Raw genomic sequence first — 25,920 nt, 5'->3', positions numbered from 1 at the left:
CTCCTGCTCGCTCTCTGCTTTTCAGCGTGACTCAGTAGTGAGGAATGTGGTGGGCTGGCCTGAGAGTTATTAATATCTCCTTTCCTAGGGTCCGCTAAGTTTCCTTAGGCTCATGCACAGGATCTAGACACTGTACCTTTATGAAAGAGATTAACAACATCCCCCTATTTGGAGTGTTCCTGAACCAGACCTACAGTAAACCACACCCTCTCCTATGGCTATGTAGCCGAGTGTGAGAAAGACACACACAGAGAAAGATAGAAAATTGCCAGGTAAGAAGACAAGAACTCACTGAGACCAGCAGAAATGCCTTTTTGAATTTCTCGTGGCCAAAAAAACAAGCTTTTCTTCACTTCACTTACTAACCAGTGCTTGCAAACTTATTTTACAAAATGAATGAACATAAATCAAATATCCTAAAAGATTTCCCAAGAGCGATTTGAAAAGCATTTGCCTATTGCACAATTAGGCGTGAACGAGTCGTATGCCAAGTTCACATTTGTTGCACAAAGGCAAAGCAAGAGCTTGGATGGAGCTACACAGCACTGCCACAGAAACACAGGAATACAAGCAGGCTAAGCTAGCCTGCCTAAGCTACAACAGAGGGCCGTCAGCAACATCAGACACCCCCAACAATGAAGCTTACTCAACTAAACCGGGGTCTCCATATACGTCACAGTGTTTACGTGGGGAATTCCTCACTAAAGGTCCCTACAGTCAAAGGGAAGGGAAACTGAGGACAAGTCTGGAGAGGGGCGACCCCTGGTGGACAGAGGAATCCTCACATGCTAACATTAAATTCTGTCGAATGCTTGTTTTTCAAAGATGTAGGCCTACGTCAGTTGATGCCAGTTCGTAAACATAATAGATGCAGTCACCCACAGCCCCTGCCCATGTTTTGATTTCATCCAACACTTTCAATATTGTGGTCTTTTTCTAAAACATTTGATACATATTGTGTATACTCCTCTAAGTGTTTTTGGCATTCAAAAATAACACACCTTTAAAAAGTGCCGATTTTATGGCTTTTAGTTTTGCCTCTCTTCTGGTGAGGAGACTGATCTTATTGAGTTGGAAGCAAGCCTCTTTTCCATCTTTCAAACACTGGGTTTGAGATCAATTACTTGGGAAAAATTAGATATGCTGTAAAACAGTGGTTCTCAAACCTTTTTTTGGCTTCAGTACACTACCCGCTTTCCCTGATTTCTGAATCCAACTACAACAAACATACCCCAGTTTAGGAACCACTGCTGTAAAAGTGTATTCTACAGATTACGTCACAAGCCTTGTATATTCACTGCTCTGGTACGTTGTTGTGGGAACAATATCTGATGTATGTTCTGGTTTACTGTAATGGCCATTTTTACTTGTTCTTGTTTGTCTCTGGATGTAGGTATTGGTTAAGTTAAAGGCTGTTGCCATTTTTTGTTGATTGACTCTATTCCTTGTATTTTCAAACAATAAATGGCAATAAATAAACTAAGAATAGTGATATAGTGTCCAACTGTAGATGGTAGGCTGGTAGCGGAGGTACAGATTCTGTCAGATATGAACAAAGACAAACTATAGTTCCAATCAGACAAACAAAATAAAAAATAAAATAAACAACCATTCTAGCAAGTTTCACAGAATTTTTGAGTTTATTTTATATCCAAAGAGATAAGCAAACAATGTTGATTATAGTAGCTCAGTAAGCTTAGATTGAATGATCCATATAAAATATCCCCATGTTATCTGATCATTCCACAGAATGTACATTCTGTCCTTCTGACCAAACCTTAAACATTTAGAGAACATTCTGTAAAAAATGTCAACCAATGTTAAACAGGAAAGCATTTTCCTTTATCCCTTAAAGAGACAAAATATATTTAGTAGAAAAGATAGGTAACATCCATGTATATAAAATATATCATGTCAACTACCCATTCCACACATTCTCTTCTTCCGAGTAACTGGTTCTTGCTTCCCAAATTAAAGAATCAGTTAAATGTCAGATGAGGGTCATCAACTACACTGAACAAAAATATAAACACAACATGCAACAATTTTCAAGATTTTACTTGGTTACAGTTCATGAGTGTGAGACCCGGGAAACACTCGGTAACAGTGAAATAATAAAGTTGTACAGAATATTTTTGTGCTATTTTAACTCATGAAACATGGCAACAAAACTTTACATGTTGCTTTCATATTTTGTTCAGTTTATATATTCAATCATTCAGTCTGTTTTTTCCTCCCGGTTATCTGCAGAGAGCAATGAAGCCTTTGTTAACTTCTGCAGAGTCTTAGAAACTGAAATGGTTCTTGATATCCTTGATCTGCTTCATCATGTCAGCGATTTGCTCTCCGTGTTCTTTGAGGACACCTTGAACACACTTCTTCTGGTGGGCGTTGAGCGAGACCGTCGCCCTGGCCGGGGTTACGCCCTTATCCACCTGCTTCTTCTGGTAGTCCATCTTCATGTTCACTTGTTTGATGCCGTTGCCCAGGTGTCTCAGCTGGTCATTGATGGTCTGCAGCTCCTTCTTCATGTCCTTCTCACTGTCTGACAGGACGGGCAGCTGGCTGCGCAGGCTGCCCAGCACTTTCTTCACCCTGTTCATGATGGCTTCCTGACGATACTTGGCGTCTTCGTACTTTTCTGCCAACCTCTCCGCCACCTCTCTCAGACTCTTCCTCTCCTCCCTGCACAGAGACATCTCCTCCAGCTGCTTGTTCTTCTGGCCCGTCAGGAGTTTCACCCTCCTCTGCATCTCTTCGCGGGCCATGTCCTGTTTGAGGATGTACTCTTCTCTGAAGACCTGTGTGGCTCTGCTGAGGAGCTGCAGGCACTCGGCGGGCGGCGTCGGCGTGTCCTTGTCCCCCGCCCTCAGCACCAGAGGGTTGGTGGAGCTGCGTGCCAGGATGTTGCGGATGTGCTGCTCGAAGGAGTCATCGGCCAGCCCGCGCAGGGGAGAGCTGACGGAGCCTGCACCGGGACGGGAGCAGAGCAGGGGGGGAGAGGGGGGCCGGATGGAACTCAGGAGGGGCAGCAAGATACACTCATAGGTGCTGGTGATGCAGATCATGGTGGCACCCAGAGAAAGGTCCGACACAATCAAGAAGCCGAGCACCGGAGCTGACTGACTGGTTGACAGTGGTCTAGTGCAAAGGATGTGCTCTACAATACAGTGCTTCTCAGCCGCCAGCTCCTGGAGACTGTCCTTGTCCTCCTCGCCTGACTGGAGGAAGTTGTGTAGCTTTTTGAACCAGGTTAGCCCCACGCTGTGTACCCCTGCCTCATGGGTGCAGTGGTACCTGTGCTGGCACAGGGGGTCTCGGTGCAGTCTGATGGGGCAGGTGAAGTCCAGCTCCTGGGGCTCCTCATCCTCTCCTGTGGCCACTTTGAGGGTGAGCTCCAGCTCCACACATTCAAACACATACAGAGATGGCACTGGCTCCGCACCACGGTTCCACTGCGCCACTGCCCCTGTGTCTTCCTCTTCCTCTGCCTCCAGCACCACGCAGTGATAGAGCGTGCCCGTTTCTGTGGCGATGACAAGGATGTTGGGCACACAAGGCAGGCAGAGGACTGCGCAAGCATCATAGCCGTAGTTGTCTTCTGCTGCGGGGTACATGGGGAGGGGCCCGATGGGTTTACTGACAGCCAAAGCACTGACCTGGTTAGTGTAGCTCAGGTAGGTCTCCCCATTCTCGTACAAGATATACAGAGGGTAGACCAGCAGTTCTTTGGAGCACTGGGCTGCCAGCTGCCGAGGGGTTGACGACATTGGCCCCCCAAAGTCAAACGCCACTGCTATCTCGCCGAGAGATGCTGCGTAGGAACGCACTGGGGCATGGACACTGCTCTCGTCCTCTGACTGGGACAGAGACAGCACTTTGGCCGGAGTCTGGGGTGACTTCAAGCCATAGAAGCGGATGCTGTTGTCTGAGGTGAGCAGCACCAGGTGGGGCTCCTCTGTCTCGCTGGGGTACCAAGCTGCCTGCCGCAAGCTCACTGACGCTGAGCTGGTGAAGAAGCGCTCAGCTACGGGGACGGTCTTGCAGTTGATTTCGCTCCGTCCGCCCTCGAACTCGGATCTAAGTGTAAAAAGCAGATTGCATTATTCTCTAGTGTGCTTTATTACAATAGCATAACTAAAACTCCTGAAATAACTTTACGGTAAGCTATACCTTTTTTCAGATAGACATGCCTCTGTTTAGAACAGTTCATTATATCGAGCAATGGTGGCATGGAATTCATTGCCATTTCCCCCCCTTTCCAACAAAACATTAAGACTATTTTACACAAGGTATAATAACTGTAAACTATATTACTTTTTATTTTTGAACTATCCATCCCATGGCATTTTATTTGTGATTTAGTGGATGAGTTGCTAAGTGATTTATTTTATTTTTAAATTATTCAAGAGATGAAATGATTGGCCTATAAGGAGATCTTGTATGTTAGACAGGCTTTGAGTTGGTGGCGTGTGTGTCTTTAGTGGTTATGTTACGCATTATTGTGAGGGTATGCATTTTGCGGGTGTTTATTGATTTATTTCCTGTCATTAGTGTTGAAAACATCAATGGGGCCCCCAGGAAGAGTAGCTACGGTTACAATACAGTAGCGAATGGGGATCTTAAAAAACAAACCTCTTGCCCCACCGCTGTGGCAGCTCGAGTACCGAGGCTCCCCGCTGGCCGATGAGGGCGACGTGGTGCTGGGTCGGGCTGAGCAGCACCTGGCACACATCAAAGCGAGGCGGGTTGATGCACAGCAGAGTTTGGTAGTCATTCCCGCTCCCTCCACTCTCCGAGTTCAGCTGTCTCAAATTGGTCGTGTGAAACGCGCGGTCTGTGTCGTTCCACGCGAAGAAATCTCCGTTCAAACAGAAGGTAAGGTTTTTAGCAACCCTTCTGTCATTTGCTTTGGGCTCTGAATCAAGCTTCTCTCGCAATTTACTAAAAATATTGTGATTTGGTAATTCAGTCAGCCAACGCTCTCCAGTAAATGCCGCCATCTTGATCAGCCGTCTGTCTGAAAGCAAGCAGCGCTGCGCATGGCAACCAAGCTTTTTACGACAGTAATTTAACGTATTCGGGTGGCCGGTGTCGCATATTTTGCAGAATCACCATGGCGTTGAAAGAGACAGCGGGGCTGTATGAAACATTGAAAGCTGAGTGGAACAAGAAAAATCCAAACTTGAGCAAATGCGGAGAACTTTTGACCAAACTGAAGGTAGAGCTTAATCTAACTAGCTTTATGTTTTGTGTGTTTAGTCGAACACGACACTGTTCGGGAAGACATGCTAGCACTGTTAGCTTACTGAGGCTACGTAGGTTACGCTAACGTTAACGTTAGATTGTCATACAAAGGATAGCTAACTCATTGCTAACATTATTCCGATGTTTGGGAAATGAATCTTTCTATATACATTTAGATGGTTTCATCCAGACAGGGTTTGTGTTACGACTGTAATGTTGCTTTTAGAGTGCAAACACCACCGTCTTGTAAATGCTAACGTTTGCTAATGGACCCTGTCCATAGGCATAACTTTAGTACCTGGAACTGATATTTCCCAAAAGGAATGCCAGACTCAAGTTGTTTCGGTGTCGTTTAAGCAAGCAACACACTAATTACTAACATTACAATAGAATAAAATGTAACGTAACATGTTATTGTGAGTTTACAAATGCGCTCTGTTTCGCTGTGAGGCGATGTTTTTCTGCCAGTCAGTGTTGCAGGTAGAGTTGACAGCAGGTTTGAATCTTTGATGTTGTTTTCTCGTGACTACGCATTACAGAAGCATCACACTGTGACTGACAAGGCACCCGATCTACAAGGCAATGTTGTCGGAAAATAATGCCAAACTTCTCGTTACAGATTTCCTTACTGGAGTTGAACTTCTTGCCTACCACAGGGACCACACTTACTAAACAACAGCTCATTTTAGCTCGTGAGTATTTGTGATCATTCAAGCTCATTGACTAAAAACAAACGTATGTGTTTTTACTCCTGCCTCCTGGTAAGACACTATCATTCAGGGCTAAACCAAAACATAATTAATTTAGACAACTTTCTAACTGTGTTTCAGGTGATGTGCTGGAAATTGGGGCCTTGTGGAGCATCCTCAAGAAGGACATCCCTTCCTTTGAGAGATACATGGCACAGCTCAAATGTTACTACTTTGACTACAAGTAATGGAACCTTGCCACTTCTGTGTGCTCTCAGATCCTGTTAATTAGCAGTCTTTATTGTGTTTTCTGACATCCCTCCTCTTTCCCTCTTCGCTAAGGGATGAGCTGCCTGAGTCTGCCTACATGCACCAGTTGCTTGGGCTGAACCTGCTCTTCCTGCTCTCACAGAATCGTGTGTCTGAGTTTCACACAGAACTCGAGAGGCTGAGCGCACAGGCCATTCAGGCCAACGTATATATCAAACACCCAGTCTCCTTAGAGCAGGTACTGCATATTACCCTAGAATATTGCATAAATATAAACATTTCCGGTGGAAGTGTTACATGTTTTTTCTTGTCTTTTTTTATGTATAAATAGCAAAAGGGACCTGTAGAGTTTACCAATACCTATTCCCTTCTTTTTCTATTTTCAGTACTTAATGGAGGGAAGCTACAACAAGGTATTTCTTGCCAAAGGGAACATCCCCGCTGAGAGCTACACCTTTTTCATAGATATTCTGCTTGACACTATTCGGTAAGGATTGTTATGGTAAACTATTTTGACACTCTTTGCATAAGTTCTCTGCACATGTTTTATAACCTATATAGAGCTGCAACGATTAATGGATCAACAACTATTTTATAATCAATCGCTTAGACTAATTTTTAAGAAAAATAAATAAATACAAATAAATAATCTTAATCAGCTTCTTAAATGTGAATATTTTATGGTTTCTTTAGGCTTCTATGACAGTAAATTGATTATCTTTCGTTTGTGGACTGTTGGTCAGGACAAAAGGAAACATTTGAGGATGTCATAGGGCTTTGGGGAAAAAGTGATTGACATTTTTCACCATTTTGTGACATTTTATAGACCAAACTATGATTGCTAATCGATTAATAGTTTGGTCTATTTGCATTATTGATTAATCTGTCGGTTATTTTCTTGACTAATTTAGTTGAGAAAATAATAAACAGATTAATAGAGTGCCGCAGGAATGGGTCCTAAAACCCGGAAGTTAGCATCGCCTGGTTCCCTCATCTCGAAGTCAATGGGTTTTTTATATGGGGATTTTGGTTAGTTGCCTGAAATAAGTAACCTGACGCTGCTAGATGGTTTGTTTTCACATAACGATCTTGGAACGAGTCACTTGGGAAACAGTTTCAAAGGGAAGGCACTTTGAAAAAAATACCTGACAGGTGATTGGACGAACCATCTGTCCATCACGTTTATCACGGGCTTGCTTCTCGACATCACACCTAAATCCTGCCTGTAGCTGCCTCATAGGATGCTGATTCTTGGTGCGAACCACTGGTGCTTTGGATTCAAAGCAATAGATTGGAACGTGGCAAGATGGATTTGTTGTGTGATCATGATCTCACGTAAATCCAGCTGCATCACAAGGTTATGGAATAACGTCTCTGGTTAACAAAAGCTTATGAAACTGAGAACTTAGTGTTCAGAAAGATCATCTTCACAAATTTCACAATTTTTTATGATTTTTCAAAGGTTTTCCTAGCGATTGTGATTTTTGGCGATCGCAGTTAAGCTTAAAAATTCGTAAAAGTGTTCATTTGTGAAGATTATCTTGCTCAACACAAATGTCTCCAGAGATGCAAAGTAGTCATCTTTAGGTGGCAGTCACCTTTTTGATCCAAAAATAGGGCACTTAAGGGAATGGTTTTGAGTGGTTTTGTGTCTGCCCTGGTATCTGTCACCTTTTTCACTCCATGAGTTTGCATCCCTGGTTCTCGGTTTCATAAACTTTTGTTAAGCACAGGCCTGATTTCAGGCATCTAATCAAAATCCCCACACACAAATCACATTAACTTCGAGATGAGGGAACCCAGCATGATGCTAACTTCTGGGTTGTCCTACAAAAATACATCATCCCTCTATTGATGGAACTGATTGTTAGTTGCAGCCCTTCTTGGCTTTTGTCAGGATAAGTTGTTCCAGGGCCAGTGCCTGTTGTAGATTTTGAAATGTTACCATCATCATTTCCTTTATTTTGCCAGGTAGATTATTGAGAACACATTCTCTTTTACAATAATGACCTGGCCAAGAGGGCATAGAGGCACACACAAAAATAACAGCAATACAAATAAAAACAAATATAAATGTCACCTTTTTATATGCATGAGCTATTGTTCATGATATATTAATTATATTATATTGTAATTGGCAGATATGAAGAATAATACTATTTTCATTGTCTTTAAATTGTGACCTTTGTGTTGCAGTGATGAGATTGCAGGTTGCATAGAGAAGGCGTATGAGCAGATTCAGTTCAATGAAGCCACCCGTGTGCTTTTCTTCAGTTCCCCAAAGAAGATGACAGAGTATGCCAAGAAGGTACGTATGTTTTCATTTGGGAAGTGAACTTTAAAACTTTAAAATGATGGGTAATTTTTTCAACATAATCTGAATATAGGTATTGAATTGAAACAAGAATAAATCATTTGATTTCTCTGGTGTATCAAGATAAATGAAAAATGTCATATTTGTATAATTCAAATTTCAATGGGAGGGGAGGTGAAGTTGTCGCCCGAGTTGTGGGCCTTCTACAGCTGACTCAGCATAGTGGGTTCTATGCTCATTGGTTACATTAGTTTGTGTGAAACATGCATCTGGGGAATCTAATTTAGCATAATCTTGATACTGACGAATATGCACAAATAACCCAAGTCGTTGCAAATACGATTTTGCTTGGTTGGCTGCTTTTGGGTAAAGTATTTTAAGGGACAGTTCACCCCAAAATCAAAAATACCTATTTTCCCTCTTCTGTAGTGCTATTTATCCATAGATCGTTTTGGCGTGAGTTGCTGAGTTTTAGAGATATTGGCCATAGAGATGTCTGCCTTCTCTTGAATACAATGGAACAGCAATGTCTCTTTCCAAGAATCATGACCCGATTACTCAAGATAATCCACAGACCTTGTTGTGACCAGTTACATGGAGGAACTATTTTCTTTTGACCGAACTACACCTGCCACCCATCTCACCATGCAGAAGGAAGCATGCATCTAACCTTAGCTGTAAGTTTAGAATGCTTCCTTCTGCACGGTGAAACATTTGGCAGGTGTAGGAGAGGAAAAATATGCATTTTTGATTTGGGGGGTGAACTGTCCCTTTAAACAACCGAAGTCTGTTATATTGTTGTTCCCGGTATCATGAAAAATCAGTTTTAATGGAATTGAAACAAAATTGGTGGAAGCTGACTTCTGTGTCCACCCCCCCCCCCCCCCACCCCCCAATTACAGAGGGGATGGAGTCAGAGCCCGGATGGCTGTTACTCGTTCACCAGTCAGCAGCAGCGGACAGAAGAGGTGACCATCCCTTCCACAGAACTGGCACAACAGGTCATCGAATATGCACGGCAGCTGGAAATGATTGTGTAATCCGCCCCCAGGAACACACTCAAAACGTGCACCGTGTGCTATATCGGCTGTGTGTCACACGGCCGATATAGCACACATCCAGTCAACTCAAATGCAGTCTCGGTGAGGGATACGAGCTCATTTGTTGGTCAGATTGGTCAAATTTTTGCCCAAACCTCAAAATTCAATAAACATTTTGTTTCTTAATTCTTACATTTTCCTCGTTATCTGCAGGTGTGGCAGTGTGTTTCATTTTAAAGGATAGGGGTTCCTGAAACAAACAGTTACTTATGTGAAGTTTAGTTTAGTTTAGAACTGTTTAGTAACTTCTACATATCTGCCTTTTTGAAAGAAATTGGAAGGTTTAAGTGCTGGACTGAATCTTACCCAAGTAGCCATCTGTCCAACATTGATTATTTTGTCAGTTATGGGTATTTGCCAGCTGATGACAAGAAGAAAAAAAACTTTAAATCCAGCCACTGCATTCGACACATAGCTCTCGGTTCATTCACAAATCCAAGATTGTATTCATTACAATCACAATTATGTGATTGTCACACAAAACAACTGGCAAACAGTTTCCCTCTTAATATAAGCAAACTCCTTTTGTATACAAAGTTCATTTTCTCCTTAGTAGTGCTCACAGACATGTGTTGCCCTTGCCTTGTATCCTAGCAACTGACAGAGAATTGCCATTGAAGTTTCCGAGTGTTTTCTAAATGGTAACCTCTTGTCCTCCCTAGATGGTTTGTAATCCAATTGATCTGGAAATGCTAATATTTCTCTGAAATAAATAATACAGAATCATACTTTTTTTGAACAATTGTTCATTTTAGTTTTATTTGATCAACAACTTTCTTTCTTTGCAAACATGTAATTTAGATAAGAACTTAACTAAAACTGTTTTCAAAACAAATCATGTTTGGATGTCAGTCATGGATTTTCTGGATGTCTTCTGGTAACACTTTACAATAATGTACACAAATAATGTAGTAGTTACTAGTAAACTAATCATTAACTAATAGTTAATGAATAATTCGTCATTAGTCAATCACTAGTTAATGAGTAGGTAGTCATTAGTTAATGATTAGTATCTGAGTTCCTGACTAGAGTAGTTAATCATTACTTAATGATTACTAAATGTCAGCTCGTGGATTTAGTAGTTAATCATTAGTTACTGATTAGTCGGTCACTTCCATGAGTAGAGTAGTTAATCGTTCATTAATGGTTATTATACCATGGTCTGGGTGAATACTCGATTCTGATTGGCTGCAGAGTGTATTAAAACGTGATAATGTACAGTTGGTAAAGTCATCAGCCAAATGGTCTGTTCACCATTCATATCAATGCGCCATAGTTTCAACAGTGTTATCAAGAGAGCAGTTTGAGCTCTATACCCCCGTTAAGGCTTAATATGGCACTTTTGTAAGTTGAGAAAAAAAATTAGTCTGTCAAAGTAAGTATTTAAATCACCCCTGTGTGCTCAGTTTATCAAAAATAACTTATTTACAATTTTGATTTTCGTTTAGGAGATTTCCCTCCCCTGACAGAAGCCGGCTCTAAGCCATTAAGTGACGCGCGTGCCTCTGCAAGCTGAGCGGGGGCGAGCTGCGCCCTGCAGAATCCCGACTGTAACAAAACTGCCCTCTGAACACGTGTGAGCATCATGTCCAATGTTGCGGTCTGAGCGAGGGGACCATTTTCTCTGCGGTTCTTAAATCATCTCCAAGGTTATAAAAACTAAATTTTGATTGCAAAACACATGAAAATATAAATGAATGGTCTTGTTTTGTTGGCAAGTGACCATGGTATAAGCGGGTTAATGCACTTCGAGGTGTCCATTATCACTTTTTAAGGGACTTCGCGGAAGCAACCGAAAGTGATAATGGACACCTCGTCGTGCATTATTAACCCTTACATAAATGTCAGTTCGTGAATATATTAGTTAATCATTAGTTACTGATTAGTCGGTCAATTCCTGAATAGATGGTTAATGATTAGTAACCTAAATGTGAGTTTGTGAATATATAAGTAGTTAATGATTATTTTGTAGGTATATCAAAGCTGTTCACTCCAAAGAGTGACTCATTCATTATTACTTAACACCACTTACCTTTATCGTTTATCGTTCTTTATCCTTAAGTGCTGCTCCAGTCCAGAGTTGTTACTGCATGATTACAGAATCATTACTTACTTATTACCTGACCATTAGTTATTCTTTTTGTGTACCCTAATGTAAAGTGATGCATCATACTGAGTAGTCAACAGGGTTGGGGAGTAGTGAACTACATGTAGTTGAACTATGTAGTTTAACTACATTTTGTAGTAGCTTGCTGGTAGTTCAACTACATTCATATTTGCGTAGTGGTTAAACTACTTTTTGGTCATTTTGGTGTAGTTTAACTACTCAGACTACAAACTACAATTTTGGGCAATAAAATGAACAGGCACGGCTCCAGGATTTTTTCTAAGGGGGGGATTGGGGGAGGCTAGACCAATCTGTGGGGGTGCTAAGAAAATAGTTGATTTTCATGACTTCAAAGTTACTTTATAATGAAGTCCCCCCCCACCGCCCCCAAATAAAACCAGATATGGCACGCAGCACATTAGCCGTCATTCAAAATAAATGTAGTTTTTAAATTAATTTGTCCAAAAAATATATAGCTATAATACTACAAGTGTCCACAAGGCAATGTCAGAAACTTTCACATGCAAAGGTTTAGGCATGAGGAGTGATTGGTTAGGTTTAGGAATGATGAGTGATGATTGGTTGGGTTTAGGCATGATGAGTGATGATTGGTTAGGTTTAGGCATGAGGAGTGATGATTGGTTAGGTTAATATCAGGATAAGAAAAAGTCCACAATTGAATAAGCCGATTGATTGATTGAATTTATTTGATAATTGATAAAAAAGATACCTATACAACTGCCCAGCAGGAATACATACAGTTTATTTAAAAAACCATTGAGGTTGAGAACACAATAAAACATCATGGACCATGTTGGAAATAAGTGTTTACACTTTTACATGCTATCCTGTGGATCTGTTATTGTCTATATCCATGAATAAAGTCAATCAAAAGGTTTATTTTCATTGTGGACTTTTTCTTACCCTGATATTAACCTAACCAATCATCACTCCTCATGCCTAAACCCAGAGATGGGAAGTAACCAAGTACAAATACTTTGTTACTGTACTTGAGTAGGATTTTCAGGTATCTGTACTTTACCGAGTATTTATTTTTCTGACAACTTTTTACATTTTACTCCCTACAATTTAACACAAATATCTGTACTTTCTACTCCTTAATTTTTTCAAAACAGGCTAGTTATTTTAATTTTAATGCATGACAGACAAGTATGATGTAACGTTGTTTGTTTGTCTCTCATCTCACGCTCCCCCCGCTTTTACGCATTATGTGCACCTTTTTCGTGGAAAAACCATGTCACAAACTGACAACTACTACCAATCACAGTTATAATGCCTGAAGCTCTAAAAGAAACTTCTGGAATTGCTGAACTAGAAAGTTGACCACAAAGGGACTAAAACCCACAGTCTTCTGATCCAAAATCATACACCTTGTCCATTAGGCCAGGTGATTTGACTGCTGGGCCAGGGTAACTTCTTATTTATTTGCCACTAGAGAAAAGGTTTTTGTTAAGTGTCGAAAAGCCCATCATAAAACTGTTGTCATCATTTGCCATTCAATCATCTGCACATCAACTACACCCTTGAAACATCTCCCTCTGGGTCCTCAGACTTTGATGGGTGTGTGTGCCACTTGCCAAGGCTTGAAGTGTAACCAGCAGTCCCTCAGTTTAGCACATGGTCTTTATACCCTTGGCAGTGGACATGGATCAGAGGATGAATCAGCAGCAAGATGAGAAACTGATAATGAGATCCAAACTGGAGTCAAACCCTTCAGAGTAAAAACAGCTGACAGAAGCTCGCAGATGGAACAGAGCTTTTGTCGTTATGCCCTCTGAACAATTTCGTGTTCACCACACACACACACACCACTCCCTGACTTGAGGAAACCTGTTTGGTGGCCTCACACAGATCAATCAGCATCCATCTACTGGATCCCAGCCGATTTAGTACCTGGAAAGATCTGGTCCAGGTGACATCAAAGACTGCAGGATACCGTCCTGGTGGCTCACCTGGTAGCACATACGACTTGAGGCTCGGGTCTGAATCTGACCCAAGGTCCTTGCCGCATGTCATCCTTTCCTGTCTGCCTACTGTCCTATCTAAATAAAGGCAGAAATGCCTTCCAAAAAAATTATCTTAAAAAAAGAAGACTGCAGGATATTTACTGAAGATTTTCAGGCTCTTAAGTCCGGTAAAGAACTTCCTAATTGTGAAGCGCAATTTTCTTTTTCAAATCACATACTCATATTCCTCTCTTATCTCCTTGTCGGACCTACTTCAACAGTCACAGATCAAGGTTTAAAGCTACAATAAGAAAGCATTGTAAGAGGAAGTACTCGTTCAATTCCACAAACACTTCATAGCTCGCCAGGATGAGTCACTGTGTCACTACCTGACAGGTGGATTATTGGTTATATTCCTGATGGAGGAGACATATTACAGCAGAGATGGGAAAAGTACACACTTTTAGTTAATTGTGTAAAAAAGATTCTGGTAAAAGTACTGATTCAACTAAATTACTCAAGTAAAAATAAACAAGTACAGGCTCTGAAATGTAAAAGTATAAAAGTAAAAAGTATTTTCTGAAACTCATAATTCAAATACTATTCAACTTAAAATATCCCTTCAAAACATATTTTAAGATGCATAAAGACTATACTTTGATTCATAATTTGTGTATGTTTTTTCCCCACAAAAAAGGTGCACATAATGCGTGAAAGCTGAGTTAATTTTGAAGTCGTGGGTTCGAGCCTCTGTCAGTTTTGAATGGCGACAGCAAGAGCAGAGGAAAGAGTGATTTAAAGCCCTGAGAAAACCTACCTTCAGAACTCTGGCCTGGTGGCACAGAGAGTTGGCCTGCTGCCCTGCATCATTGAGGCCTCAGTCACCCTTGAAGACTTGGGTTTGACCCTCAGTCATTTTTGAATGGTGACAGCAGCAGTGGCAGTGTCTTGGTGGCACACTGTTTATGGCAGTTACCTACTGAGGTAAGGTTTGTGAGGTCAAGTCCAAGATGTCCACATATCTTTGGGTAGCAAAAAGATTTGTATTTAAATAAAAGTGGCAATGGGCATACAGTAACAACCCATTTTTTGTTTTTATTACACTTCTAATTAATTTAAGATATTCAAGTTTGAAAATAAATCTTCTTCAATAAACTATACTGCAAAGGAGGGTTCCGACTGCACTGACCATACAGACAAACCCACAGACCTGCCTGTCTGTTGTTGGAGGATTGTTTCTGATTGGCTGTTTGCGATTTTGGACATGTTTTTGGTCCCGCATTGTGAGATTTGTGATGATTTTGGTCAATAATGATGTCATAAGGTCCATGACATCATCAGTGATGTCACTCGAGCAATTGTGATGTCATCAGTGATGCGAAGTTGAGCAATTGTGTGCTGCGCATGCCAATAGAGCAGGCGAGGCCACGCAGACGCAGCACGGGGCTGGAACCCTAGTCTAAAACAATCTCAATAAGACTGCATGATTCTCAGTTTCTAAATTCAAAGCTACTGCAATCATTTGGACCTTGATTTATCTTACATTGTTTCATGTAGGCTAATGGTAACAGAATCCATGGGCATTTTTCCATACCATCAAGGTCCAATTTGTAAGATTCTTCCACAATAATAACAACACAAAGCCACAAACCTTTGGTACAACTGTTGCTCAAAGATTGTTTAAATAATCTGACTGCACCCATCTTTAAGTCAGTGGGCCAGACTTTATAGAATAACACTGTGTTTATCTCTATGGGATATAGACGGTATAGAGATAAGCACTGTGCCTATCTCTATGGGATTTAGACTGCATAGAGATGAACGGATGGTTATGATGTAACCCAGGTTTCCTGAGGGCAGATTTCTCTCCCTCATCAATTCCATGACCTAATCCAGCCCAGCTGTTGTGGATTACCACTTTAAGACCCTTAATTAGCACCACCTGGGTGTGATTGTTCAGGTGTGGCTGGTTGAACCTTTCACAGTGCACTATGAAACGTTTGCCTATTTCCACTTTTATTCCAATACAAATAACTTTGCTGCCTCAAGAAGGACAGACAAAAGTTCAGTCTGTGCATATCCCAGGTTAGAACTCACAAACTCTCTCTCTGAAGGCAGCTGACATACACAGTGAACCACAAAGGACTGCCACTGATGCTGTATTTCTCTCTGTATGACTTTTGAAGTGGCTGGCTATGGGTCAAAAGGATATATTTTAGCTTTTAGTCAATTTAGAAATAGTTAAGTAGCTAATCTGTGGGCACTTTCTTCTCTTTCCTCTGGCTGTCCATTCAAAACTGACTGAGACTCGAACCCACAACCTCAAAAGCCATTGAGGGCTTGTCATGGGGACACCCATGCCCTATATAATTATACTGTTGAGTTGGTGTTTGTTTGCTTGTGACATTTTATTCATTGTAGTCTGTCTCACTACAGTGGTGCAGTTGGTGCTAATTAACACATGGCAAGTCTTCATTTAGGCCTGGTGTGTGAAACAGAGGCGGAGGAGTCCACCCTCATTGGAAGAGAGGGGTAGTGGATTGTGCCAAGTGAGTTTTTGAGTAGAGTGAAATGTATGAAGATGAGTGTCTTAGAATGTTGATCGGGACATTTGCAATATATGGAATTGTCATCTAGTTATTCAATGATGCCAATGTACTAAATAATTGTATAGAATGAAACCCTTGATCTGTTCATTTTAATTGACACTAATTGTTTGCTCCATTTGTGGGAGGGGCTAAGAATATTTAGCTGGCAAGCCCCCTTGTGAGTCAGCTCACTCTACCTTGTGCCAGAAAGGAATGGACATGACGGCTGGCCTGATAGCTAGGGCCCACGTTTGGATGGGTTTAGCCTAGGCTAAGGGTTCCAGTTAAGTGTGATCTCTTCATGCTGGTATTTTGTGTTGAGACATTTTGTCTTGTTTAAAAAACCCAATTTAGAGTATTTTTCAGCTTTTTGTATTTTTCCTATGAAACTCAACATGTTAAAAAAGCCTGGTTTCTCCACAATAAAGCAACTGTGGGGAACTTGAAGCCTGCCTCTACCTCTACCTTCTTCGTCTCCTGCCCGCCATCTTCACAGGGCTCAATACTGCTGGGCAGCAAGATAACCCTCTGTGTCACCAGGTCAGACCTCTTAGGACTGGTTTTCTCAGTGGTTTTCACTCTTTCCTCTGGCTGTTGCCATTCAAAAGTGACTGAGGGGTGGGCTGTAGGAGGCGCTCTGTCAGCCAGTGTGTTTCCAAGAGATGGGAGACCCGTTTGCGGAACAACATTTCTCCTCCATCGGGAACCGACACTCAGCCCTTCATGCAGAGACAGAGAAACAGCTGCTCATCCTGCTGAGCTGTTCCTCAGTGTGGGTGTTAGCATCTGATTTCTCCAAGTTTTCATACTGTTGTGTCAATAAACTCAATTAAGAGGCATATTTTAGCTGGCATTGTGCTTTTTTGTAGGCCATTATATTTTATTTCATATATCATACATGTACATTGTCAATTTAATTTAATTTCATAATTTAATTTTACAAAGTAGTTTGAACTACTTTTTATGCTTAGCTTGTAGTTTCCTAAACTACATTTCTCCCAGGGTAGCTTTGCTGTAGTTTCAACTACTTCAATGGTGAAGTAGTTGGTAGCTTCCCAAGCTATATGCTTTCAAAGTAGCTTCCCCAAAGCTGGTTTAATCGGTACTGAATCATTACTTAATTATTACCTGGTCATTAGTTACTCTTATACTGAGTAGTTAATGAATACTGAATCATTACTTATTTATTACCTGACCATTAGTTACTCTTTTTGTGTACCCTATTGTAAAGTGGTGCATCATACTCAGTAGTTTATGAGTACTGAATCATCGCTTAATTATTACCTGTCTATTAGTTGTGCTGCTGGAATGACTGGAACAAGCCTAAAGAAAGCCATCAAGGAGCTGGCGGAGGAGGCCGAGAAGGCAAGCTACTGGTTGTGGCTACGGAGGAGGGACAGCAGTTGGGGCTCAACACCCCAATGAGGTCAGCTGCAGGGAGTGGCGTGGGAAGACGTCCCCACGAAGCCACTGCCCCCCCACCGGGAGGTGTACTGGCTAGGGGGCGAAACATCCGTGAACGGTGGTACCAGCTGACGACCCTGCAGCTGACACAAAGTGCACTGGAGGAGGTGCGGCAGGCAGAGATGCCAAGCAGGAAAACCACCTGTACATTACAAGTCTTTTTGTGTACCCTATTGTAAAGTGGTGCATCATACTCAGTAGTTTATGAGTACTGAATCATTACTTAATTATTACCTGTACAAAGTTACTCTTTTGTGTACCCTATTGTAAATTGGTGCATCATACTGAGTAGTTTATGAGTACTTAATCATTACCTGATCATTAGTTACTCTTTTTGTGTACCCTAATATAAAGTGAAACATCATATAGGCCTACTTAATAAATTCAAGACTTGTTCCAGGTGCGTTGGTTCAACAGATAGGTCAGCGTGACAATCGCTGTGTGAACTAGGTTCGGGTTCGAATCTGGATCCTTAATTCTAACTGCTAGGGTAGGCTACTTAGTTTAAAAAAGTCTGAAAAAAGTTGAAGTAGGCCTACAGCAATTTGAGTAAATAAAATTTGTTAGTTCCGTCCTTTCACATGACTTGGAGACAACAAACAACATAAACACCACCATCACTAACGGGCACACTAGGCAGCATTGGTAGAGCCATCTGCATGGTCTTTCTGAGGTGGTAGAAGTTCAGTGTCTTGCTCCAGGATATTCTGAATAATTTTCGACATGGGATTTTAAAGTACAGTCCACCGGTTGCTCTACATAATGTTGGTTAAAGGCCTACGAGCTGTCAAAGCACTACTTAAAACGGGCTCGTCCGGGATTTGAACCCGGGACCTCTCGCACCCTAAGCGAGAATCATACCCCTAGACCAACGAGCCGACCATGATTAATGGATGTCGTCACTGTCACACAAACTGATGTAGCGTGTGTTGACAAGTAGCGTTTTTTCTGTTTACTTCCTGGATCATCCCAAGGAACCTATAAAATAATGTAGAGTCATCATGATATCATACTTATGGTCAGGCGTTGGCACCAACTAGTATTCCTATAATAAACTAAACTATTACCAAACAAAACTTTCTTCTGTAGGAATATTAAACCATAATGGTAATTTTGATCGTCATTCCTTGATGTTCTGCAACTGACCATGCAGCACCTACATGCAGCATCTCCTAGTAGCCTACTGGCCGTGCACGGGGGGAAAAAATCGCTCATGCCATTTCTTGTATTTGCGGAGGCTGTGCTGTCCATGGTGCTGAACTGCTGTTTCATGGCTGAGAGCAAGGATCCTAGCCCCTAGGCCCTTTTCACATAGGCTACCGTTTTGAGGTGGTAAAGCAGGTGTAACCAATAACATTAAGGGAGCCGGCACTGGACACCTAAATGGAATGGAACCATCATAATGAAATTGGTTGCACCTACTTTACTTTCTGCTTTTGCTGTGAAAAGGCCATATTATTATGTGCAACATAGGCCCACTGCCCATGGGCCTATGTTGCACATTGACAAACATGGGGTGGGGGGGGAGTAGCAAATAAGTTTATATAAGCCTATATATAGGCTATATGAGATTATATAGGCTAATCATATATATATATATATATATATATATATATATATATATATATATATATATATATATATATATATATATATATATATGATTAGCCTATATAATCTCATTGGTGGCTCTTTACTTTATGATGAGGAGAGGATCGGCCCGAGGTCATCCACCTTTTCATTCACCACTTGCATCACATCGCTGCATAGCGCTATCAGTAAAGGCCAGTAGCCTACTTCATTGAATAATTATTTTCACATATGATTCCGCTGACAATATTAAGAGCCTACAGCCTACCTAAAGCACATGATGCTGTCAATGATTAGTGCGGATGTGTTGGCAGGTAGAGTGAGAGGGGAAATAAGGGAGGGAGTGATTTGGAGAGAGAGGGAGAGAGACAGGGAGGGAGGGAGGGAGGGAGGATGCTGCCAGCGGAAAATGGCTGCTGCAACCTCAAGCCTATCCTGATACACCGAAACGACATCAAGGTGGAGAGAGGGAGGGAGGGAGAGAGAGAGAGAGAAAGATTAGGAAAATGAGAGCAGATAGAGAGAGAGAATGAGGGTGAGCCAGTGAGTGTTTCCTGAAAGGAGGATAAAGAGAGAGAGGAGACCCCGGGGTGGGCTGCTGCAAGCGGCGGGCAACACCGAGCCATGGAGGGCGAGTAAGTCCTTACATTTTAATTTTTTAACATTGTATAATATTTTCGAGCCATCTCGCCTAAACGGATAGAGAGAACGCCACCGCCGTCAGTGTTACACCAATCCAGCATCATGCATTATCACTATTGGTGCACTACAATTTAGCAGGCTGCTGAGAATAAAAACACCATTACGTAGTCTTGAATCAACAGTATACACCCCAATTGCCAATACATCCATGCCAGTGTGTGATAAATATGTTAAGTCACCTATAAAACGATGGGAACAGTAGAAAGAAGAAAAAAGAAAAGGGAAAAAAAAATCTATGATGCCATTGAGAACTAAATGCGTGGTTTGCGATTGGGGAAAAAGTCACGAAGTGGTGTGTGGAGTTTTTAAGCATTAAATAAATCAGTCTATGTGTGAAATATAATGGGGAAAAACGAAATATGGCGAGTTTGGGGCCAGCATCGCGTCATTCAAGACATGGCTACAAACAACGAGGGAGGGATGGAGGCGTTGTGATTTTTATCAACGTGTCTCGGGGTTTCATTATGATTTTTAAAGCCAAACTTTATGAATGAAATGTGATTTTTTTCCCTCGCTCGCTCTCCCTCGTCCTCACCCCTCCTCTCCTCCTCTTCCCTTTCTCCCCTCCCCCATCTCTCGTTTCCTCTCCATCCTCTCACCCACTCGTTTTATCTCCCTTATTCCACACGCGATCGTATATTGTATTTATGAAATTCCCTGAAATATAAGATAAAACCGGCCCTTTCCGATGCGCTTCCCTATCCCATTCATAAATTCACATAATATCGGCCGTGTGTTAATGAGTGCGTGCAGCAATGGGCGGAATGGAGAAAAGGAGTGTATAATGTAAAATAATTGCAACAATTAAAATGCAGTGTGATTGGCGGGGGGGAGGGTGCATACGTTAAATGCACATGTCGAGCTGCGGTGATGAATTATTCAGCCGATTGCCGATAGGAAGAGCTTGTTTTCGCAAGAATGCCGCGGCCTCGGATGGCGAATGGGTGCGTTCATTGATACATCTATCTGGGAAACACTCATCCTCCCTCCCTCCTCCCATTCGGTCATCTCTCCTCCTCGCCACTGGCTTTCTCTCTATCCATTTGCACAATAATAGTTCCTTTATTCTGAGTACATTTCGCATAGATACTCGCAATAATCACAATCTGAAATGAATCCCCATGTTATGCTCTATAGAATATTTGAAATAATGTCATTTGCCTGTCCAAACGTTTTGTTATTTGTCCCCCCCCCCTTGGCCTTTACAATCATCACATGCTAATTAAAATTAGATTTACCTCCATCATGTGACCACAATCATAAAAACTGCCCTGCGATTGTTATGTCTGTACGCTACATGTACTGGGCGACTGGCTGTATATATGCCTCAGAGCTGTCATAGTGTTCCTCAGTAATCGTATAGGCCTAGCTGTCAATGCTGTCTTCTTTGTGTGAATTTCATCATGTTATCTTAGTTCAACAGAGCTTCAGAGAGCTTAACAAACTCGCCTCACACTGACATTTGCTGTGCATTTCTAATATGCTGACTTAGGCTCTTCTTGCTTTTTTCACTGTGGCGTGCATGCGTGTATCAGTGTGTGTGCGCGTTTTTGCATGTATTTGTGGGTGTGCGCCTGTGTACGTGTGCGTATGTATGTATGTATGTATGTACGTATGTATGTATGTGTGTATGTATGTGTGTGTGCATGTGTATTGGAGCGTGTGTGTGTGTGTGTGTGTGTATCTGTGTGTGTGCCATTGTATGCCAGTGTTTATCATGGCATTGTTTAATCAGCTCGGGCCTGGGCTCGCTCTCTCGCTCTCCCTGACAGTGTGCGTGTTCGTGCAGTGGTGATGACACGTGATGACTCCAGTGGCGGCTGGGTGCAACTTGGAGGCGGCGGCCTCAGTCACGTGGTCATATGTAAGGGGCGGAGTCACGAAGGCAGGGGGCGGCGAGAGTACATCATACGCGGAGAGCGACTGAAAGATCGAGCAGTGAGTGTGTGCGTGTGTGTTAACGGCTGATCTCTGGCTGTATTGAGTCATGTTGCATCGGGCATGATTTGAGGAACGGGCATTTCTTGAGTTTGGTAAAGTAATCCCCTTCTCCATTCCCCGGGTTCCTTTTTCTGTGCCTTCAGCCGATGTTTGAGTGTGCAGTGCAGAGGGGGCTGGTGTATAACAAGGTCAACCCCATCTTCCATCACTGGCGAGTGGAGGATCGCAAGTTCGGCCTTACGTTCCAGAGTCCCGCCGACGCCATCTCCTTCGAGAAAGGGCTGCAGACTGTCATTGACAAGCTGGACAGAGGTAGAGCCACACACGGGCCATGTTTGAATGATCCATATGAGAGTTGATTTCAGTGGGTTCTGTTTGGATCAGCTTCAGCGCTAGCCTGCTAAAACCATCCTGATCACGTGAACTCACATTCCGTTTCGTTCTGTGGATCAGTGTGGACTCCAGCCAGGCCCCAGTGATTTCACTGGTCGGGAGTAGAGGCCTGCATTCGGGCCCGAGGGGGCCCGGGGCCCGGCCCGACCCTAGGGCCGGGCTAGGGCTGATTTTCACATCACTAGTTGGGCCGGGGCCGGGCCTGCCTGTTTTTGGTTTTGCTTTGCTTTTTAACGATTGAACTGACACATTGTGGTGTTGAAAGTGTTTTAATGCACTTTGGTGGGGCCGGGCTCAGGCCCGAAATTCTAACAAGCTGTAGGGCTCACATCGGGCTCGGGCCCGAACAGGTATGGCCCATGCCGGGCTAGGGCCTAGATTTGAGGCCCGTGCAGGGCTCTAGGCAGGAGTACTTGCCTTGACAGACAACTCTTTCAGCCAATCAGCATCGCCAAATCCAATCCAAATCCACTCGAAAGAAGAGCGAAAACTTATTTTCCGCAGAGAAACTCTGCTGGTGCATACTCTTGTTCTTGTTTCATTGTTATTCAGTCTATTTCTGCAATAAATTCATTGTATGTCTGTTTTTACTCTACTAATCACTACTACTAACATTAACGTTGCCGCCCGTTGCTCAGGAGCCGCCACACTGTTTTACCAGCTGATTGGCGGGTTACATTGTTAACTATGAGGCAGGTTCCTGATTAGCCTGTGCACCTAGTCATTTCTGGAAATCGCTGGGGTGCTGGAAGCCAGACTGATCCCTAGAATGAAACAGAATGGGAGGTCATGTGATCAGTATGGTTTTACCAGGTGCGTGACTTCAGAATATGTCCAGGAAGCATAAACCTTCTCTTTTTATGTCACCAAGGCTCCGACTCACCCTCATCCTCCACACCAGAAGAGGGAGACACCGAGGATGATGGCCAAGCTGTGAGTATCTTTCACTGTTTGAATGTTTGAATTCTCTGAAAGGGCTCATTCGCCTCGCTGCCGCGCCCAGTGCAGTGCAGTGCAGTGCACAGGTGATGACATGTAGCTTCTGCCAGTCCCATACAGGAAGTGAGTCGTCATCCAACAGCAGGAAGGAGATGCTTCCCAAACCCCTCACCATTGTGACGAGTGAGTCGTCCGCCACCTGCTTCGTGCGGCCTGAAGAGTTTGCTTTTGCGTCTGGCCACGCTGGCACCACGCAGACACCCGCTCAGGTAGCACCATGCCTTCACGCTCCTAAAACATCCAGGTGGTTCACAGTGAGAGCGATGGCGTGACAAGATGCTCAAAGAAAAGGTCGCAGTGTGGTTTCATTCAACATTAGTTGATTTATTAGTAAATATATGGTGTTCTATACTCAGTTTTCAGAAGATGCATGCATTTGTCTTCCTTTGCTCTTCTCATGATTCAGTTCAACAGTTTAACTGTTCAGCACAATCTGAGAATGTATAAGTGTGACTATTTTGTCGACTGTTTCACTGTCTTCCCACCTACAGCATAGACATCTATGTAATTCTGTAAGTCATATCTAACAGCAAAAATATTTGCAGATGGCATTCTTTAGGACAAAATCTTATCAAATGGGGGGTCAGTCGTCTTTTGCTCATCTATTTGGGGTGTCCTTGAGATGAAAACGTTTTTGGAACGGCTGTTATAATACACTCTTACTCTCTGGCTCTCTTTAATGCTGTCCCCTCTCTGCAGATCCACGCCAGGCCGGGACAGCAGCAAGCGACGGCCGTGTTGAACCCCCCGACTCCCCCGCCCCCTCCTCCCGCTCCACCTACCCCTCCCGCGGGCCCCCCCGCCTCGTCTCCTCTGTCCCCACTCTCGCCCACCATTTCTCTGCTGGAGGAAGGAGACCTGCGCAGCCTTGACCCCTGCAAGGACCTGTGGGGCTCCCGAGGCTACGAGGACTACCGGCGGGCGGGGGCCACCAGGACTATGGTCGGGGGTCTGACTGGGGGTGTGGTGGTGGGCAGCGGGGGGAGTCTCCAGGACAAGTCGGAGCTGTGCGTGGTGCGCTTTGAGAAGGAGTTGGCGGGGGTGGGGACGGCGGGCTGCGAAGTGACGGTGAGCCTGGATAGTAAAGCCGCCCAGCGTCTGTCCTCGTCCTCACCCACCTCCGTGCCCAACGCCAACGTGTCGGGCGTGTCCTCAGGCGCCGGCTCGCCCCAGGAGACGGGCAAAGGCTCGCCCTCTCCCTGCTGCATCCACACCTCTCTGGCCACACCCCGATCACGGACTCGTAAGAGAGGGGGAGGGGCCGGCGGCACAGGTGGCAGCGACCCAGGGGCCATCTCCCCCGACGACGACAGCCCGTGTCCTCAGGGCTCGTCGTCGTGCTCGTCCCGCTGCGTGTACTGCCGCTCCGTCTTCAGCGCATCGGAGAACGGGAGAGGCCGCTGCAGAGACGCCCCGGACCCCGCCCTGCACTGCCTGCGCCAGTGGACCTGTGTGTGGTGCGCGGAGAGTCTGCTGTACCACTGCATGTCGGACTCTGAGGGGGAATTCTGGGAGCCTTGCTCATGTGAGGACTCGCTGGGGGGCCACCCGCACCCCCTGTGCTGCGCCCGCTGGTTGGTCCTCGTGGCGCTGTCGCTCTTCGTGCCCTGCATCTGCTGCTACCTGCCTTTGCGCGCCTGCCTGCGGTGTGGGGAGAGGTGCGGCTGCTGTGGGGGAAAGCACAAGGCGGTCCGATGAGATCAGGCTAGGGGGTGGGTTGGGGTTCCTCGGACCGAGGGGTTTGGGTCAGGAGATCAGAGAGTACCTGTAGGGACGTAGGAGGGTGAGCTTAGCGGTTGGGCGGTGGGGACAGTGCTCTTAGTATACCCAGATCTCTGACGTGGCCCTCGAAGCCCCGCAGCCTTCCACTGCATTCCGCTCTTTCTCTTTTCAACCTGGGGCCTTCCTCACTGGTCCATGCCTGCTCCAGGCCTTCCTCACTGGTCCATGCCTGCTGTGCTGAAGGTGCGCTGCACTCAGACCAGGCTCTGTGGGATTCACCTGCAGCCTTCATAGTGGATTTACAGAGGGTTGGCTGGTCTAGAGTTAGGGGTCAGAGACTTGAAGGATGAGAGTGGCAGAGGCAGCAATGATGTGTACACTGTTTCAAATGTCCGTTTGTTTGTTTTTATTGAGAGAAAAACAAAAAAACAAAAGATGTTTATATATATGATTGTTATCATTTTAATTTGTATATTTTATTAAATGTAAAACATATTGACAGAACCCCCCAATGGCACACACTTTCACAAACATGAGATATTGGGGAAGATATTTGTTTTGTCTTGGCCTGTTTATCAATCAGATGAACAGAGCATGTCACCCTTTACCTCTAAGTTGACCTCAGATGTTACTCAAGTCCTGGTCAAGAAGAGAGAGGGAGAGGGAGAGGGAGAGGAGAGGAGACGAGAGAGGGAGAGGGAGAGGAGAGGAGAGGAGAGGAGAGGAGAGGAGAGGAGAGGAGAGAGGGAGAGGGAGAGGGAGAGGAGAGGAGAGGAGAGGAGAGAGGGAGAGGGAGAGGGAGCTTTAGAGACAATGAGCATGAATGA

The 25,920-nt window shown here is 43.8% G+C and overlaps 3 protein-coding genes across 3 annotated transcripts; 2 read left to right on the top strand and 1 right to left on the bottom strand.

Annotated features, from left to right (window-relative positions):
• Positions 1 to 1,634: 1,634 nt before the first annotated feature.
• Positions 1,635 to 5,003, bottom strand: nup88 (nucleoporin 88; the record flags this gene model as incomplete). Its single annotated transcript, XM_083637783.1, has 2 exons — positions 1,635 to 4,080; positions 4,636 to 5,003. 2 exons carry the CDS (start codon positions 5,001 to 5,003, stop codon positions 2,286 to 2,288), a joined length of 2,163 nt encoding a protein of 720 aa, XP_083493909.1. The 3' UTR covers positions 1,635 to 2,285.
• Positions 5,004 to 5,069: 66 nt separating this feature from the next.
• Positions 5,070 to 10,356, top strand: psmd8 (proteasome 26S subunit, non-ATPase 8). The gene is made up of 7 exons (XM_083637237.1): positions 5,070 to 5,221; positions 5,867 to 5,939; positions 6,078 to 6,180; positions 6,279 to 6,444; positions 6,593 to 6,693; positions 8,403 to 8,514; positions 9,423 to 10,356. The coding sequence occupies exons 1-7, from the start codon at positions 5,117 to 5,119 to the stop codon at positions 9,558 to 9,560; spliced, it is 798 nt and encodes a 265-aa protein (XP_083493363.1). The 5' UTR covers positions 5,070 to 5,116; the 3' UTR covers positions 9,561 to 10,356.
• A 13,044-nt stretch (positions 10,357 to 23,400) lies between these two features.
• On the top strand, positions 23,401 to 25,069 carry spred3 (sprouty related EVH1 domain containing 3; the record flags this gene model as incomplete). The annotated part of the gene is made up of 2 exons (XM_083637603.1): positions 23,401 to 23,580; positions 24,071 to 25,069. The coding sequence occupies 2 exons, from the start codon at positions 23,401 to 23,403 to the stop codon at positions 25,067 to 25,069; spliced, it is 1,179 nt and encodes a 392-aa protein (XP_083493729.1).
• Between the last annotated feature and the right edge of the window lie 851 nt (positions 25,070 to 25,920).

This window comes from Poromitra crassiceps, assembly GCF_964638095.1.
Source record: "Poromitra crassiceps genome assembly, chromosome: 5".
Lineage (NCBI taxonomy): Eukaryota > Metazoa > Chordata > Actinopteri > Beryciformes > Melamphaidae > Poromitra > Poromitra crassiceps.
This window is presented reverse-complemented; position numbering and strand designations above follow the sequence as displayed.